This window comes from Cervus canadensis, chromosome 10 (genome assembly GCF_019320065.1).
Source record: "Cervus canadensis isolate Bull #8, Minnesota chromosome 10, ASM1932006v1, whole genome shotgun sequence".
NCBI lineage: Eukaryota > Metazoa > Chordata > Mammalia > Artiodactyla > Cervidae > Cervus > Cervus canadensis.
In genome coordinates, this window is record NC_057395.1 from 635,262 (window position 1) to 655,182 (window position 19,921).

At 42.1% G+C, this 19,921-nt stretch overlaps 1 protein-coding gene across 5 annotated transcripts in view; it reads right to left on the reverse strand.

The window, feature by feature from the left end:
* The window catches only part of NRP1 (neuropilin 1), a 147,857-nt gene that overhangs the window by 41,682 nt on the left and 86,254 nt on the right, over positions 1-19,921 (reverse strand). For all 5 annotated transcript variants that reach the window (XM_043479544.1, XM_043479542.1, XM_043479540.1 and 2 more), the window contains 2 exons: positions 4,759-4,914; positions 823-967 (listed from right to left, as the gene is read on the reverse strand). In XM_043479544.1, the coding sequence (XP_043335479.1) occupies positions 823-967; positions 4,759-4,914 (301 nt within the window). The remainder of the gene's footprint in view (positions 1-822; positions 968-4,758; positions 4,915-19,921) is intronic.

A 19,921-nucleotide genomic window follows, 5' to 3' on the forward strand; every position in this document is an offset into this window, starting at 1 on the left:
GGTAGACATGTATTGAGCCAAAACCTAAGAGAAAGTTGTCAGGGCAGTTAGTGAGTGAAAGGAGAATAAATTAACTCCATAAATTAATCTCCTCCTGAACTGTTGCTAATGAGGTCACCTCTAGGCTTCAAGATTAAAAAGACATGTATCCACTACCATGTGTAAAACAGGTAGCTAGTGGGAAGCTGCCATAAGTACAGGGAGGTCAGCTCAGTGCTCTGTGATGGCCTACAGGTGGGATGGGGGTAGGTGAGATGGAGGGTCAGGTGGGAGGGGATATATGTATACACATACCTGATTAACTTTCTTGTAGCAGAAACTAATACAACAATGTAAAGCAATTATACTCCAATAAAAAAAGGCAAAGCAGGTGAAGAACATTTCAAGCAACGGTTATTTGTTGTAAACCTACTAAGTAGCTGTCAGTATGGAGTAACCAGGAGATGGAGGATGAAAGGGAAGGTTATTTGTCTTCCTGGAACCTGACTAATGGAAAGACACCACTTGTAAATACCTACCCACATGCTAACCTGTGTGAGTGCTTCATATTCATGAGCTAATTCATTATCACAACCCTGAGTGGTGTATACCAGGATGCCTGTTTTCCAGGTGAGATAACTAAGGCTTTGAAAGGTAGTAAGCTGCCCCAAGAAATAAGATGGTGAGTAAGTAGTACAGGTAGGATCTGAACTCACTTTTGTCTAAATCCAAAGCATATGCTCTTAATGATCAAATGGAAATGACCCACCCCATTTATATCAAATTACTCTCCCTATATTTAAAAGTTGACATGGATAAAAACCAGGAGATCTTCCGTCTTACCTGTTATCTTGCAGCCATAGACTTCAAATCTCATAGAGATGCCAGTTTCCCAGGTCACAGGTTTGATTCGGACAAATCGAGTGATCAGGGGTTTGGGAAAAACTCCAATCACAACATCTGTGGGGTTGGTGTTTCCCTGAAAGATCTAGAAGGAAAAAGAAAGGGCTCTTTAATAACAGACATTTCAGATTAAAAACAAATGCAAAAATATGTTTTCACAAGTGCTTGTCAAATTGTTTACAGTCTCTTCATTATTTACCATGGTTGAGGTGGTGTTAAATAACTTGTCAAGTTATTTTTCCAAATGATGGTAATCAGAAAGAATCATGTTTAAGAAACCATGTCTAAGATAGAATGTCCTAATCATCTATTCAGTTTTCCGAGAGGATTTTTGTCTTTTATTTCCTAAGTTGTGTCCAACTCTTTGCAACCCCATGGACTATAGCCCACCAGGTTCCTCTGTTCATTGGGATTTCCCAGGCAAGAATACTGGAATGGATAGCCATATCCTTCTCCAGGGGATCTTCCTGACTCAGGGATCGAACCCACATCTCCTGCATTGCAGGTGGATTCTTTACTACTGAGCCACCAGGGAAACCATATAGAATTTTGTCCTAATCTATTCAATTTTCTGAGAGGATGGAGCCTCTGAAAGTATTATTATAAGGATAGCATTTGTTAAAGAATACGTGCAATTATCTAAAAAAGTGGGAAAATGATTTTTTTTTTTTGGAAAATGATTAATATTATCAGAAGTTACAGAATATGGTGGACATTTCATGGGAACTTTCACTGTTTTACTTTCCCAGGAATTTCCCAAAGGAGTGCTTTTTGAGTTCAATGTAGGATCTGGCTATTTGAAAATTCTAGGTTATGTTCGGCCCTAGGTCAAGGAGCTTCCTCCCTTTGAACTCCATTTCTTGATGGAAGATCTTATCCCTGACGTTAATGAATGATTCTAATTTTTTTTTGGGAGGGGAGGGGGATTGTTGGTAAAATTATGTGTTGGTGGTCAAGATCAAAACTGAGTTATACATAATATGCAATGGAGAATCAGTTTTCCCAGGGCTTCTGTTTCTCTAAAAATGAGTCATTTTCTTCTAAAAAAGATGAGGCATGTAGCTGCAGTGTAATGAGTGCCAGTCACGAACTGGTTTCCCACAAGCATCCGTGGGGGCCGCTAGGCCTGGGCACAATGCCATGCAGTGTCCTCTGGCGACATCTCTGAGGAGCAGGGGCTGTCTGCCACGTGGAACCCTCTACCACTAGACCTGTCTCAGGTGGGGCTGAAAGCCTCCTTGTCCCTGGATTTTACCCCAGCTCACAGTGGAGACAGCTGTGTAAAAAGTACCGTGTCTCAGACACAGGCCTTGTGTAACTAGCACACCACAGGGGCCATCAGAGGCATAGAGATTCCCTGGTGAGTCTGCGGAGGAGGACCACCATTCCCTGGGAGAAGGAGCTTATGGGTCGGGCTGAAGTTCTTACTGCTTTTAGCCTAAGAGCCCTGCTCCATGGGAGGCGGTCAAACGTTTTACTGAGTCGGATGTTAGCCTGATCCCTCTCTGGAGACGATGTAGTGTTGGAATTTATCCCAGCCTGTGATGGCCTTTATCTATTTACTTTTTTAAACGAGTATTTATTTACTTGTTCCTTTTGGCTGTGCTGGGTCTTCGTTGCTGCTCGGGCTTTTCTCTAGTTGCCGCATGCAGGCTACTCCTTGCGGCGGCTTCTCCTGCTTTGGAGTGCCGGCCCTGCGGCCCGCGGGCGGCAGTAACTGCAGTGTGTGCGCAGCAGTGGTGATGCCTGGGCTTAGTTGCTCCGTGGCATGTGGGATCTTAGTTCCCCAACCAGGGACTGAACCCATGTCCCCTGCATCAGAAGGTGGATTCTTAACCACTGGACCAGCAGGTTATGGTCCACCTGTGATGGCCTTCAGATTTCTGTCCTACTTCAGCAAATCTCTCTGGGCAACAATCTGTGTGAATGCATTTTTTTGTGTGTCCTGATGAATAGTGGGGACCTGCCTGAAGGGGCAGAGTTTCCCAAGCCAGTGTTTCAAGGGCCAGGGGGGTCCACTTCAGGGAGCGACCACAGGCTGGCTCACTCTGAGGACATTTTATGTTTCCTGAAAACCAGGTGAGAACACTCATGCCACCAACAGAAAAAGGCTGCTGGATCTGGTGGTCAAAGGCCACTGTTGCTGAGCTACATATGGCCAGCTCTCCCCAAGGAAAGGAGGGGAAGGGGCATGCCAGAAGACCCCAAAGTACAGAGCAAGGCAACAAGAGCTGGACTCCGGGTGGTGGGGATTTCATTCAGGTTCAGTGAAAGGGCTCAGACACACACCCGGTCTTTCCTGACCTTTAATTCTTTCTGCCTCTTACTCTGGAAGCCCCTCTGTGTGCCAAGATGACAACGATTGGGAGCTGTGTCCCCGTCAGACACCCCCACGGCCCCAGCATGCTCTCCACACCCACATGTGGACAAGTGTGGGCCACGGCTGAGGAGGGGTCTTGGGTAAGGAATGCTCACTGACGGCCTGAAAGCTGAGTCAGCCCTCCCCACTCTCTCCGGGTTCTTCTGTTTGTTGGTGTGTCCTTGGCATTAGTGTTTTTTCACTTGTTTGAAACTAGAGCAGGGCTTCAAAAAAATGACTCCAAAAACAAAAACAAGCCGTGACACTCAGGGTCAGCATTTACTCAGTGGATCTGCACCAACAGTGACTGTGAGGGATTTTTTTCCCAAGATGGAGGATCCGCTCCATGTTGTCTAGGGCAGGACAGTGGCCTTGAGCTGGCTGGTCCACAGAACCTTCCTCCCACAGATGGCTGCACCTCTATGGCTGCGGCCTTCCTGCCTGCCCTAACTGAGAGTGGCAGCTTTGCAGCTAATCAAAGGGTAGTTTTTTTCTTTCTTTCTTTTTCTCGGGCATGTGGGATCTTATTTCCAACCAGGGATAGAACCTGTGCCCTCTGCATTGGAAGCTCGGAGTCTTAACCACTGGACCACCAGGCAAGTCCCTCAAAGGGTATTAATAGCCCTCTCACTTCACACCAAGGAGGGCTTTCTCAGTTCCAGACCCAGACGGAGACATTTAAGCCCATACATGCTCCAAAGAGAGACAAGGACATGTTAATTGGTCTCTTCTGGAACCCAGAATTCCAAATTACCTGGATCTTTGCTACCATTCTCATCAATTCTGCATGTTTCGCTCAGCCTCCAGGGCAAGCTTTTAATTTTGGGAAAATGGCAAGCACGAGCCCTCAGTAATCTCTTGATTAGTAATTCAGAGCAAGCCTAACTTCAAATAAACAGCAGGCTGAGAAAAACATCTCAGCTCCAAATAATTCAGGACAGAGCACCCGGGGGACAGGGCACGGTGTGGCCTCCTCAACAAAAAGCAGTGAGGAGGTGGCATGTGGTTCATGGGATCTGAGAGAACACCTTCAGTTCTGTTCATTTGCACAGAAGCAGCCAAACACACTTGTAAATTAGTTTGTGAGGCGCAGAGGGTAGATGAAAAGGAGTCTTCTAAAACCAGCCCATTACAGAGAGGAAGAAAGAATTAATCTATGAAAGAGAATGAGGAAACACAGGGAGAAAGACAAAACAGAACAACTCCAAGGGTTCTAAGGGGATGGTGTTTATCCTATGCATACTCCATGTCCCCATGGGAGGTTTAAAGCGATTCTTAAGTCTGACTTAATTTGGCTGGTATTGACTTTTCTTGGAAACATCCGTATAATTTCCTTTTGGCTTCTGGATCTGGGAACATGAGACCCCTTGGTCAGATTTAAACTTCTAATTGCACTTTTCATTTTAAATCAATTCAAAAATAAGCCAGGCCAGACAGCAAGCTCCCAAACAAACAAGTAAAAATTGATCATCCATTTCAAAGACTGAATTAGTGGAAGAGGAGGCAGGCAAACTTACAACAGGTTTATTTCCTTCTTTAATGGTGATCCAGTCTTCCCCGTTGGAGCTAATGTCTATTCTGTAAGTTTTGACGTAGTATTTCTTCCTGGTTTCCTTTGAAATGGCTCCCTGTGTCCCGACAGCAGTGACAAAGCGCAGAAGGCCCAGGTCTACCTACAAGACAATACAAACCTGATCAGTTGCCCATCCTGATACCTCTGTAACGTGAAGCATCTTTTCCTGTGGGTACCACGACGTAGTCTTCCTCCACCTGGGGTCAATAGACTCTAGTTCCATCAGTATCAACAGCCCCAAGAAAGTTTCCAATATGGTAAGACAGTAGCTGCCCTAGCTGGCAACCGCCAGGAAGAGAACTTTCTCATCCTCGCAACCAGCAACCAAGATTGCTTGATCCTTGGAACAAAAGAGAAAACCAGGCCCAATATCATATTAGTGTATTTTCTAAGAGATTAATGATACTTTCTAAATAGCACATTAATAAATGTCCTTTTACAAACAGAAAACCAAGACAAACAAGATAAGCTTCCCTCCTGGTTATGGAGAAGCCTGGACCAGAACTTGAGTCTAACACGATCCCGTTTCCCATTGCTCTGCATCAACTGCCCTCCTTCTAAATAGCATGTGGACTAGAACCATCCTGACTCTGAAAACCCTTTTGCGTACTGTGCTTTGGGAAATGGGCCATAGATTTGTAATCTGGAATGGCCAGATTGTATTTCTGTATAATACAGAGATTTAAAGAAACGAGGCACAAATATTTGGCAAAATATTTTATAATATGTTCACAAAAAGTAACTGCATGTTACGACTGATTAACACCAACAAGATATTTCAATAGTATATTCAGTAGTAAGAGGTTTATCCCCTGAAAATGGTGACAAAAACAAAAACAACCCCCCAAACCCTAAACCCACCCCGTCCCCCAACTGCAGCTTCGGTATGCTGCTTTCCAGTTGCTACATGACAACCCAATTCTCAGCAAACAATATTTCAATTAACCCTCCACTGCCCATGGGCCATAAACACCTAAAAATTTCCATTTTATATACAACCTGTCTCCTGAAGAATGGCTATTGTCTTCCCCGAATTGCTTTTTCCTGAAGGCCCTTGGAGCAGTTAAATCAACAAGTTGCCAATTCCTTCAAAACTGAACCAAGACCAAAAACAGCAACAGCCCCTCCGCAGAGAAGCCAACTTGAACACACACAATTCAACAATAGGAGATTTCATCTAAAAAGGAAGGGGATACTACTCAGTGTAAAACAATCTTTATTTCATTATCCTGATTTTAAAGATGTAAAGTCCAGATTTGAAATGCTTTCACCAGGTTTGAAAGAAAAAAGGAACAAGCCTTTAACAGAAATACATATTTTAAGATGATAATGGTAGATATGGTCTAAATATTAATTTAACAAATAAGTACTTCAACATATTTTTATTAAGTGCCTGTACTTGCTAACTGAAATTTGTGTTTTTTTTTTCAAAAGTAAACTCTAATACTTTGTATGAATTTGTGTACCCATTTCAAAAAAGGAGGCAGCCCCCGTTTACCAGATTTAGCCAATAAAAATACAAGATATTCAGTGAAATCTGAATTTCAGATGAACAGTAAATGTTTTAAAAATAAATACAGCCCATGCAGCACTTGGGATATTCTAACAACAGGTTCATTGCTTACCTGAAGTTCAAATTTTACTGGGTATTCTTTTCTGGATGGGATCTGGCAACCCTAAATCTAACTCTGTTCTGAACAAATAATCAGATGATCTTAGGTTGCTGCAAAAACTGATTTCTTAATGCTGCAACTTGAAAGTTAATGGTTACTCTAGACATGGCTGCACTGAACAATTTCAACTGTTTTCAAATGCTCTCAGAACACTTAGGGCTTTACTAACTGCCCACTGAGTCATGCCCTCATGCCCAATACACAGTCCACTTCAACCTGAAGAGCCCTTAAAACCTTGACTTTCAAGGGACCACAAAGCAGAGCTGTGCAAATAAACTCAGTCAAACCTACAGACAGCTCTTCGGTTTGGAAATGATTAACTTCCTGAGAGTGCATATGCAGCTTAGACTGATTAGAAAGAGTTCTAGAACTTCATGCTCTGGTTGTCCTTTTCCTATTTTTAAAATTTTGTTCTTAGGATAAGATAAGAAGTTAACTGGTGGTCAACTAGAAGAATCCTAGCACTAGAAACAACCGACTTTAAAGGAAGGATCTATTGACTGGAATTAACCGGATGCCCAACGCAAGGAAAGTCCAAAGTCCCAAATCGAAAGGCCACAAAGCATGTGCACGAATCACTCATAAAGAAGAAAAGATATTTTCTTTTTTTAACAGCAATGAAATGCATTCACAACCTCCCCTTGTAATTGCATGAGGTTTCCTGCTATGCTTTCAAACTCTGAAGATTCTCTTACTTACTGCACTGGGATACTTGAAATATCATTTCATTTTTCTAACATTACTGCCACTGGGTTTAGCAAGGATGAATGACAACCAAATAATTATAGCTGGGACTTGAACCATTGCAATTAAAACTGAATGGTATCCAGAACTCTTAACAAGACACAGAGTACTGGAAATTCTCACTTGCAACACCATGAGCTTCTCTTAAATCCTTTTTCCCTGGGGACGTTTGTGGAATGCCCTAAAAGCGACTGTCAGTGCCTGAGAGAGTTTGGGAGGAGATAGATAACTATCAGCCTCAGAAGCACGAGTGCTCACTCTGCAGGTATCTGTAGGGAGACCCAGCAGGACTTACTGGGTATTTACACCTTTCTCAGGGTTGAAGCCATCTTTGCTAATCATGACGTTGCTTTGATGTACCTTTTTATATTTTATGGGCTTCCCTAGTGGCTCAAAGGGTAAAGCGTCTGCATGCAATGCGGAAGACCTGGGTTCAATCCCAAGGTAGGGAAGTTCCCCGGAGAAGGAAATGGCAACCCACTGCAGTACTCAGGGTTGAAGCCATCTCTGCTAATCATGACGTTGCTGTGATCTACCTTTTTATTTTTTATGGCTGTGCTGCACGGCATGTGTAATGGTAGTTCCCTGACCAGGGATTGAACCTGCACCCTCTGCATTGGAAGCATGGCATCTTAACCATTAGACCACCAGGGAAGTCTGAGGCTTACTTTTTTAGTCTCACCTGTTACATCCACCTCCCTTCAATGTATCTTCCAGCCACATCAAGTATTTATTCTTCCTAAAAGGCCTTTTTTGCCTTTGCACCTTCACATATAAAGTTTTCTTGACCTAAAAGGACATTTCCTCTTTTCTTTGGCCACACATGATTGTTTACTTTTTTTGGCCTGGTGGGTAGAATAAGTCATTTCTAACCCCAGGATGTTTAGTGCAAAGCTCAGTTCTCCACCTCTCTAGTCAATATATTGTGTTTTTTCTATACTTGCATCCAGACCTTTAAGATTTCTTTTAAGGAGTATCTGTTTTTCTATCTAGAAAAGTGATAGATGTCTATTAAAAATTCCTAAGATACAGAAGAGACTAACGAATAAATTGCAATCTCCATAAGACCACCAATAGGAAATAACCACTGAAAGTAGTCTTCCAGAATATGTGACTGTTGTGTATATGTTTTGTTATTACTGGGTTGGTCAAAACGTTCGTTCAGGTTTTTAATCTGAAAAAACTTTTTGGTCATTCCAATACAACGTCATATTACCTCTATGTTTGATAACCTGCTTTTTGTTTAGTTTTATGGATATATTTCCATGGCAAAAATATTTTTCTATACCATCAGTTTCAGTGGCTTCATGGTATTCCAGAGCCTGGTTGTAGCATCATCTGTTTAATCAGTATGCTGCCTGTGAACATTTCTACTCCCCTTGATTGATATTTATCCAGTGAACACTTAGTATCAACTTTCCACTAAGTTCTGTATTAAGTGATGAAGATACAAAGAGAAGCAAGAATGGGAGACATAAACAAGATCACAGGATGGGCCAGTGCATGGAGGAAAGGAGCTAGGGAGTTGGAGACATCTCACAGTTGACTTCCATGTCTAAGACACCTATTGAAGGATGAATGGTAGGAACTTACAAGTGGACAAAAATGGGAGAGAATGTTCTAGAGAAAAGGAGGAATGGGAAGGGCAGAGGCAAGGGGAAGGAAATGAATGAATGAAATAACATCACTAAACAACCTACCATGTTTCTTTCTCATCCTTATAGATATTATTTGTCAAGAAATGGATTGATCTCTAAAGAGATTGTTCTCTGCTCATTTGGAAGCCAAAATAAGCAGTTGTCATGAACACTACTCAAAATCTGGCCATCCTCTTGGTGCATTAGCTGTTTGAATTCTGATGAGCTTGCCCCAACCTCACATCTAACAGACAAGATTGGCGACCCAAGACAGGCAGCTGAAAAGACAAAGACACAACCCCCAGAAGTTCTATACAATGGCAACCCTCTGTGTTTTGGAGGGTTCATCGTCTAAACAATATTTCCTTTCTTTCCGTAAAAATTTAGACACACAATAACCATAATTAACCTGCTTTCCCTAAATCCAATCAGTCCTGTTCCCATCACCGTTTTCTTATTTTAAAAGAATGCCATTGTCTCACAGCTGCTTTATTTTTAATTGGAAGATGGGTGTGATTTCACATCTGAGTTTGATGTACTTCTGTTTAACATGAAGGGTGATGTTGAGGGGATGTGATGATGGGGGGGGCGTGTAGCAAGAGCTGCACATCAAATGCCTTCACTAGAATCGTGGAAAGTCTCACTCCGTGTGTGTGCGACAAACATAAACATCTGGTATTTATCTGCTGGCCTGTAGGCAATTTGACAGAAGTTTCCCAAACTCCTTTGGAGTTCCAGTGGCCACTCTCTGAGTTAGCTTATCACCGTTAGCAGAAGTGACCCAGTATGACATCCTGTTTCCAATATAAATATAAAAGTCTAACACTGCTGGGAGAATGTCTACACCCACATCTTCTTTTCACTGTGCTCCCCACACAGAGAGAAGACACAGCTAGACACAGTGGAGGAAAGCACCCCCCCCCCACCCTTTTATTCTGGGTGGGGAGAAGTGAACTAGTAAAACAAAACAGCCATCCTCATCCCCTTCCAGGCGCGGGGGATGGTGTCCTACAGCTCCTGTGGATGAACTCCCCACCCTAACGCCCTCTTCCTTGTAAGATGTCTGCAGGTATTAACCCACATGCACTTTATGGCCATAGCATTGTCTTAGTAATGACAGGAAACACATTCCCCAGATAAAAAGAAGTCAGGAGAGAGACACATTTTACTGGGAATCACTTGAGGACAGAGGGCACGTTTTTAGCATCATGCAGTAAATCATCGTGCAAACCTCTGCAAACTGCTGGTCAAACACCAGCAAACAGCCTCCCAGCCATGCAACAAATATCGTTGCTTCCTACAATAATACATAACCGGCTATGGGTAACATCAGAATGTGGAAAGCCTCATTTCTAAAATGAAAATCTGTCTTGCTCAATAAAATACTGTCCCTTGCGCAAGCATTGGCAAGGGAGTGTTTCCCGGTGTTTAACATTCCCAAGACAGGTCGGTACGAGAGCCTGAAAAAATAAAGGACAAAGAATGGAAGTCTGATTAAAAACAGGAAAAATACTTTTTTTGATGGGGGGAGGTGGAGTGTGTTGAGTTCTTTTTAGAGCATCTCCAATGACTCAAAGAGCTGTTTAATTCATCACTAGACACTACAAACTAAAGAAAATATTTTTAAGCAATTGTCTCATTTCCTCAGATAACACACATGCTTTCTGATAATGCCTGAGCATCTGAACATGGATGCTGTTTCAGGATCTTGGAGCTTAATTCACAGCACCTTGACTCAGACCGTGGGCTTTTTACAGTTATGAATACGAATACAATCGTTTTACACTTGGTGACAAGAGTCTCTCTTTATGCATTTTTTCACGATTACCATGTTACACAGGGGAAAAAAACCACTAGTGACTAAAATTACCATTATTAATGGAAAATTTATAGGGCAACTCCTATGTGTCAGGCATCTTTGTCCTCCGTCCTCAGTTGCTTCAGTCACGTTCGACTCTTTTCGACCCCATGGACTGCAGCCTGCCAGGCTCTTCTGTCCATGGGATTCTCCAGGCAAGAATACTGCAGTGGGTTGCCATGCCCTCCTTCAGGGGATCTTCCCAACCCAGTGATCGAACCCAGGCCTCCTGCGTCTTCTGCATCGCAGGCAGTTTCTTTACCCCTGAGCCACTGGGGAAGCCCGTCAGGCATCTTATTAAGGGTTAAACTTACATACAGTATCTCTTCAGCTCTCAACAGTCATACAAGGAAAAGGTCTTGTGGACAAAGAAACTGAGAAACAAAGTATATGAGCTCCTTGTTCAGAGTCACACACATGTTAGAGACTGATCCAGATAAATCTCTCACTCCCGATCAGATTGGTGGCCCAGGTACTTGCCAGTCACCACCACACCCATGCTCTGCCTCAGTTCCTACCTCCAAAACCACAATTATCAAAAGGTAATTTAGAATTTCTTAGTAAACAAAAATTAAATCTTGTAGTTAATCTTTCTGGAAATTCAATATTTTTGCATAATTATGGAGAATCTAAAACCATTTATGATTACTAGACTCCATCGAACGTTTACCTTGACTGCTGGAAAGCAAAATTTTGCAAATGATTCACTTGTGCTATTGAAAAACAAGACAGTGGTGATGGATCATTTTTAGCAAAAGATAACGAGAAAACATTTTAAAATTCTGGGAAAGAATACAAATATCCAAGAGCAAGAAAAGTGCAATGCAGGAAGAACCTCACCGATTTTCTCATCTTAATTGCTTGAATGAATTTTTTTTTCCAGAAAGGAAAGCATTTGCTGGGTGGAAACAAACTACCGGTTGCAACAAAACCAGTGTTGGTAGGAAAACAATCCCGAGTGAGTGGATAGATGAATTTTCCTCTCCAAAGGCTTGAGTCAACCAGCTAGAAAAACACTAGATAAGGCTGCATGGCTCAGATGCAGCCTAAAGGCTGGCTTCCCTGATACTACTGTGCATACTGCAAGAATAACAAGGGAAGGGCCAGAGAAATGAAGTCCCCAAACAAGGGCTCACCTCCATCTCCTTTGGCTGATAAAAGAGACCATGCTGGTGGGCGCTCCACTGCCTCTGTATGCTGGCATATCCTTTCATTCTCACATTTTTTTTTTTTTTGGCAGAAACCAGAAGCAATGAATTAAAAAAAGAAATATTTGGGGGGGACTTCCCTGGCAGTCCAGTGGTTAAGACACTACTCTTCCAATGTAGGGGGCATGGGTGCAATCCCTGGACAGGGAACTAAGATCTTACATGCCATGTGACGCAGCCAAAACACAGAAAAAAAAAAAAACATAAAAAAGAAAATTTGAATTCTGATGTGTACTTGGAACTGGAGCTCCATCTGGTTCTGCTTGGAGAGTAAGAGCTGCCGTAGCTGTTAGAACTGCCAAGGGGCTGGTAGGAGGAAAGGAAAGGGACTCGGTATGACAGGTTAATACTCCAGGGTCCCCACTAGAGACATTTCCAGAACCTAGCTGCTCAAATCACTCCCACATGGAAACCACGAAGGTGGAGTGTGAACAGGAGGATGCTGCTCTGGGAGGGGACAGCCAGGCGGGTCCACATCTCCTCAGAGTGTCAGATACAGCATTTCAAAGATCTTGAGGCGAGCAGGGCACAGGACTATGAAAGCCATGCCTGAACATGCTCAGCTTCACGGATGACACATATTTAAGACAAATATGGGAGGTGTGTGTCTTCACACACTCCTTGCAAAATCTGCGGGTTCTTTTCCCCTTTCTATACTTTCTTGAACAGACATAATTGTGTTCAGAAAAATCAGACAAGTCTTCCATTAGAATTCCTGTTAGCCACTAAGTCTGCAAAATCTGGAGGTCAGGAGGCAGTATATTTTGATAACAAAGGAGGAGAGAATGAGATTGTATGAACTCGTTCCTATAGATCTTAGGATACAAGCATCAAAGACAACTAGAAACTGCTATGCAGAGTTAAGGAGAAAGACTGATTGAATGCCTAGACTTTGGGAAAGATGGTTTTATACTTTTTAGACAAACACCAACCCGAGAACTCTGTTTCTCCTTAAAGTGAAGAAGATTCCTTACTGCAGCACCATGTTCACTTTCAGATGGGGACCTCAGAAACTTTTAGTAGCTTGGTCAAGAAGACGCCTCTTAAATTGTGCCCTCTTCCAACTTAGATACTTAGGAGTTGCTGCTGGATGGTAAAAGATTCAAGGGCTTAATGTTTTTAATTAACATTTTTTGAGTGCTTATTTGTAAGTTACATTAAACGGAAACCCTGAGCCTAATCCTTTGATCTGGAAAGAGGATAAGCACTCAGAGAGAAACAAATGTAATCCCTAGAAACTTGGTTAAGAATTTAACCTACAAACGGTACAGCAAAAACTGCTTAACAGAAATGTCTTAAGAAAGAAAACTAAGTATGCTGCAGTTCAAAAGAAGTTGCCACCATCCTCAAATATGTATAAACATGATGCACATGTAGCCAAATGTTTCATAAGACTCATATCATGGGCTCTTGCTAGAAGGTTCACTCAGCAAAGATTTGGCAAGCATTTCCTACAGGGAGGAACAGGCAGGCTTAGGCTCTCCTGCTATAACTTTTGGCTTTATACATCAGTTGTTAATTGTAATCCTCATGAAAACTAGGAAAGCACTATCCTAGTAGATGGCTTAATGGGGAGGAATCACTTGGGGTCAGTAGGCAAGAGCAAACGGATGGGTCAAGTGGAATGGATCCAGTTGACTGCATCCATCAACGTCTTGTGAGACCAAGCAGACGGTGAACAGATCTCTGGACTCTGACATCTGCCTCAGCCAAAACAAAGAGGGTGCGGTAATGGAGGAATGGATAAAGGGGGGTCCGGACGACAACCACTTTAAAACCTAATAGCAGAATCTATGACCACAGCACATAACTTCAGTAGGACTGTATTATGCAGACAAAGCATTTATTATTGTTTTTTTTATTATTAAAAACATTTTGGGCAAACTATAAATGGATATACGGAGCCAGGGTGCATGTCCTTACGGATGTGTCTTAAAGCCCAATGATGGTGCTTCACACATCGTAGATGCTTAAATTGAAAGCACGGAATTAAAGTAAACCGAAGGATACCAAGGGTCCAGATAAAAGCATTTAATCCATTAAATCCAATGGATATTTATGGTATGCCAGGCTTGGGAAGCAAGCAGGCCTGCACAGAAAAAAACGACAAAACTGAAAATAAAAACTGCCACCGTGACCACAGATGAGTCATCGTGAGGGTCAGAAAACGGTTATGGACACAAGGGGAAAGTTCAGGCTTTATGGAAAAGAGGTCATCTGAATCATTCAAACTGGACTTCACAGGATAGGATAAGATTTTGGCCGGAAGGGGCCAGGGTTGATGAGCTAAAAGCAGAAGGCACAGGAAAAAAAATCCCACCCAACTGCCTACATTTTAAAATATCTGATATGATGAACATTTTCCTCCTGTCTAGTATCTCTTGGTGAAAGTCCTTTAGAGAGCAGAGCAAAGTGTCCTCCCCATCCCCAACCTCCAACACACACCCTCCTTGCAGAGGCCTTCATGGAATCCAGGCATGCCCACCAGCAAGCGCTGGGTCGGTAACAGAGAGACCATGCAATCTTGTTTGTAATTAAACTTTCAGCTCATGACCATGCTCTGCACTGCTGAGATAATTCTGCTAAAATGTTGCTTTCACTACCTCTGGGAATCCAGGCATTTCTGGGAATAAGACCTAACCCTCAGCCCACATGAGTCAGACCCTTCTCTCCTAAACCTCTCGGCACACTGTCCAGCCCTCCCCTGTTTATATCTACATTTGACAGAAAACACCTCAATGAAATGGCATCAAAACTGCGTGACGTTTTCTGCAGGGATCCACACTGCTGTCAAAATGACACCGTTGTTCCTCAAACCAAAAGGGCCAAGAGTTGAGATCCTGAGCTTACAGTGGTGGGTGTTTCTGTGTCTCACGTCCCCTGAGCTGTGGAGGGAAGTTGGCAGCTGGAGTTTCTTCTTTTATCACACAAGTGAGTGCTAGGTACTTTGATGCAAGAGACTGAAAGTTACCAAATTCCTGCCCTCTCCTCAGCGTCAGCGAGGGAAAAAGTCAAGTAAACAAGAACTCTCTCTACAGAGAGAATCGGTCGCATTAAATATCCTCAGTGAATGCTCGGGCTACAGGGAAAATATTTGGGTAATACAGGCAACACGTGGTGGCAAAAAGGCACAGGCCCCCAGGAGAACCTCTGTGGTTCTGACTGTAAGGAGTGACCTGGACAATGTTAAGCAAGCTAATCAGTCATTCCAAGCTGTGGTCGCCTCCTCCCTCCAACAAAAATACTAATGCATATCCCATTTAGTTATTTTTCCTGGTTATTATAAGAGTCATAGTGATGCATTGCTATACACGTTAACCATAAGAATGTGACCCTAATATTTTTTTTCCTTAGTCATTTGAGTAATTGGAGTGTGTGCATGTGTATGTATGTGTGTGTGTGTTTGTGTGTGTGGTTTTGCCTGAAGTAGCTAGGTGGGCTTCCCAGATGTTGCAGTGGTAGAGAATCTGCCTGCCAGTGCAGGAGATGCAAGAGACATGAGTTCGATCCCTGGGTTGGGAAGACCCCCTGGAGCGGGGCATGGCAACCCACTCCATTTTTCTTGCCTGGAGAATCCCCATGGACAGAGGAGCCTAGTGGGCTACAGTCCACGGGGGCTATAGTCCGTGGGGTTGCAAAGAGTTGGACCCAAGTGAGCGTGTGCACATACACACACACACACACACACACAAAGCTATATTGTAACTTTTTTGAAAGTGGGAAAAAACCCTCTTTAACTTTAAATTCATCTGACTTGAACAGCAGAATCCCATCCTTAGCAAATGCTCAATACACATTTGCTGAATTTAAACGCAGTGCTGTGTCAGTTCAACGTTGCCGGCAAGACCTGAAATGCCTTTCTTCCAAATAAAAGCCAACAACCCATTGTTAAGTCAATGTTAGCATTTGAGCAACCAATTTGTACTCTAAATTGAGGAATATGACTATTCTTATCTTGATGTTTAAACCACAAATATTAAAACTACTCATAGAATTTCCAGTCCTTTGAAAAGTTCACCACTTAAAGGGAGGGTCTGCTAAGTGACGAATTTCATTGGCTAGGTCCATGTCACATGAAGGATTCCTTTTTATTTGTTTCTCAAAAGAACTCTCAGTAACTAAGTGTTCCTCCTCCCAGAATTTACCCTAAAGGGCAGCAGGGCTTAAATCAGTTTTTCACCATATCTAGCATTCTCTCCAACCTCTTCTCAACCTTTTCATTTTAGAGCCAAGTTATTGGCAATCATGACATCCACAAGATATTTATGGATTGGATGTATATGGTATCTTAGACTTTTCTCAGAGCCTTTCTGTATTTTAGAAAAAGTAACCACATCAATATTTCACTGTCTAACTGTAGGTCTTCAAGTCTTCACCTGCTTAACGTGTGATCTTCGTAGGATATTGTCATTGTAAGTTTTGTGTGGCTGGGAAATGAATGCAGGTTTCAGGCCTTTTGTGATCTTTGTGTTTGTCTCACGGCCTCTGAGAAGCAGCCTCATGGAAGAAGCATTGATGCTGGCTCTGAATGGAGACCAGGCCATGTAACACCTTTCCATGGTACAGTAACCTCAGTTATGCACACGTACATCTTTCCAGTCTATTAGCAGCTTAAAGAGATTATTAAACATAAAAGACCAAGAAAATATTAAGTAGGTACAGGTAAGGTCTATTTCTGTTTCAAAATCGGTTGTACACTACCCACAAAATTTTAATATCTGCAGTATTGGGGAGATTTCAAATCACTTAAGATCAACACACATCTGTCCTTAGCATCTATTTCAGCACAAATAAAGTGACTTATTTATCATCAGTTTTTCAGTAAGTCATACCTTTAATTTTCCTCCCTCCTTCTAAAGGCTTGGTTTCAAAAACAAACACAAGGGTGAATTTTTGGAAACTAAAGACTTGCAGATGGGGGCAATGGTCTAACTCAGCCTCTTGGCCTATAAACTTTGACAGCATCCTTTTACACCAACTTTCCGTGTATTTCTCAGGCATCTAGGTGGGCCTCTCAGGTTAATGAGAGTTTCATGTGCTGATGGGGAATCTGGACATGCAGGTGTCCAAGAAAACTTCTCTATTTGGTGTTAAAAATCCTGCAAGGAGTTGACGGGATTACCGAGATTAAAGTCGGTCATCCGCTGAAACCCTTTATAATGATCACTGCCCCGGAGACAAGAGAAGAGACGAAGAACAGGCTGCCGAGGTACAGCTGGTTGTCAGAAATTGTATATAAACTGTAGGTCTCTGAAGGGGTGTCAGTCATTCCTGAGAACAGATGAAATGGACTTCACGATTTAATATTTGGTCCACAGCAGTTTCCCTATTTGGAAGCTTACTATTCAGCCAGGAACTGTAGACTAACTTTTTCTTTTTTTTGAAGATGACTTATAAAGGAGGTGGGAAAGCCTTGAAATAATACATTTTCAAAGAATTACTGTCTAAGAGAATCATCTGTAACTACCATTCACAGGGGATGTTCTATAGTAATGGATGGAGCAGAGGCCAGCCCATGGCAGGAGAAGAGCTAGAAAGTTGGAAGAATTGGATGGAGGTGAGTAACGAAGGGGAAACCTTTTGTGCTCTGAAGACTCGCTGCTTTGCCATCCAAATGCAGTCAAGGAACAGAACTGCAAATTCTTTTTAATGTTCTGAAAAAAAAATATCTATCTGTAGTAATTTCATGCATTTCAAGCTTGGGTCACGAGATGGGAAAAGTGTATCTGCCTGTCTACTTTCAAACCACAGGAGAAGAAACACAGATGCTCCACTAAACCCATCACTTCATGCTCTTCCCCCTCTAGCCCTGCCCTGAGTCCTTAACATGATGAGAGCTGTGACTTGGATTTATCCACCAGAACCATTCTTTTTTGGTTGCTTGTTTCAGAAATGGTTCTTTTTTTAAATTAAATTATTTTTTAAACTTTTAAATTTGTATTGGGATACAAAGAAAGTGAAGTCGCTCAGTCGTGTCCGACTCTTTGCGACCCCATGGACCATAGCCTGCTAGGCTTCTCTATGCATGGGATTTTCCAGGCAAGAATACCAGAGTAGGTTGCCATTTCCTTCTCCAGGGACTGAACCTGGGTCTCCTGCATTGCAGGCAGACACTTTACCCTCTGAGCCACCAGGGAAGCTGTTGGGATACAGCCGATTAACAATGTCATAATTTCAGGTGAGCATCAAAGGGACTCAGCCATATATATACATGTATCCATTTTAAAAATCCATTGTTTTCCCAGTAGTCATGTACTGATATGAGAGTTGGACCATAAAGAAGTCTGAGTGACCAAGAATTGATGCTTTTGAATTGTGGTGCTGCGGAAGACTCTTGACAGTCCCTCGGACTGCAAGGAGATCAAACCAGTCAATCCTAAGAAAATCAGCCCTGAATATTCATTGGAAGGACTGCTGCTGAAGCTGAAGCTCCAATACTTTGGCCACCTGAGAAGTTTCAATACTTTGGCCACGTGATGGGAAGAGCTAACTCACTGGAAAAGACCTTGATGCTGGGAAAGATTGAATCGAAAAGGAGAAGGGAGTGGCAGAAGATAAGATGGTTAGATAGTGTCATCAATTCAAAGGACACAAATTTCAGTAAACTCTGGGAGACAGCAGAGGACAGAAGAACTTGGCATGCTATAGTCCATGGGGTCAAAAGAGTTGGACACGACTTAGCAACTGAACAATAACAGCCATTGTATCCTCCGGAACCATTCTTAACGCATGCACAGACACGTCTATTTCACCACATCCTTGGAGGTGACAAAAGGCAAAATGTTTTATCGGCGAACATGACCACACTGTGGTGTGTGTGGTGTTGGGGGGTGGGGGGGTGTGCTTTTTGACAGAAAAAAAATAGAGCTAAGGCCCATATTTGGAAATGCGAAAGAAAAACAAACAAAAACGAAAACCACTTTTTTTCAAACCACTTTGAGGTTTCCAGAACAGCAAGGACCCTATCATGTTGTCACTATACTTTAAGATACAAAGTCAGGTCTGAAAACACATTACTCTCCATGGTTTTAATAATAAAAAAAACTTCTGATATTTAAAAAGAAATGGAATGAATTGGTTCTTAATTTGTTGGAATTACTTTTGATAAAAAGATTTTCATTAAGATGAATTTTATATGAGATCAATATTCTAAGTTTAGGCACTTTAAAAAAGATAAGTAGATAAACAGATGTTCCCATAAACTCTTCTGGAAAACAGCAAAGTTCTTAGACTAAGGGAACTAATACTATAGAACTAATATTATAGAGGAACTAATATTATAGAGGTTGATAATTAGAATTCAATTCCAGCATTTACAGATTGGACCCCAACTTAATTATTCCTGCCTCCTTTTCCTTTTTGTCCTATCCTCTAGAAGACATAGGATTGCCCAGATGGTGATCATATAAGATGCCTTCTACATTTGTCTTAATAAATGAGATTCACTGATTTACCATATTTAGAGGAAATATGTTAAGTGAACAAATGTATTGACTGATTTTTCTTTACATGGTACATGATTGTTAAATAAATGAATTCTTACCATCTTGGTATCAGAGCTTTGTAAATGAATAACAGCATCCTTTTAAATTAATGCAGTATTTGGAAACGTAAGTTAGAACTACAGAAACAGGATAATGTGTGTGCCGTAAATGTTAGTGACTGACAACATCAGTAACTAGTTTGGATTTTCAGAATAATGTTTAAAAAACCAGGCCAGGATACTCTCTAGGCCCATCTATGTCTCTACAAACGACCCGATTTCATTCCTTGTTATGACTGAGTAATACTCCATCGTATAGATGCATAAAACAGGCAGCTAATGAGAACATACTGAATAGCACAGGTGCGAGAAAGTGCTGCAGGCAACGTGCCAGCAAATCTGGAAAACTCAGCAGAGGCCACAGGACTGGAAAAGCTGTTTTCGTTCCAATCCCAAAGAAAGGCAACGCCAAAGAATGTTCAAACTACCGCACAACTGCACTCA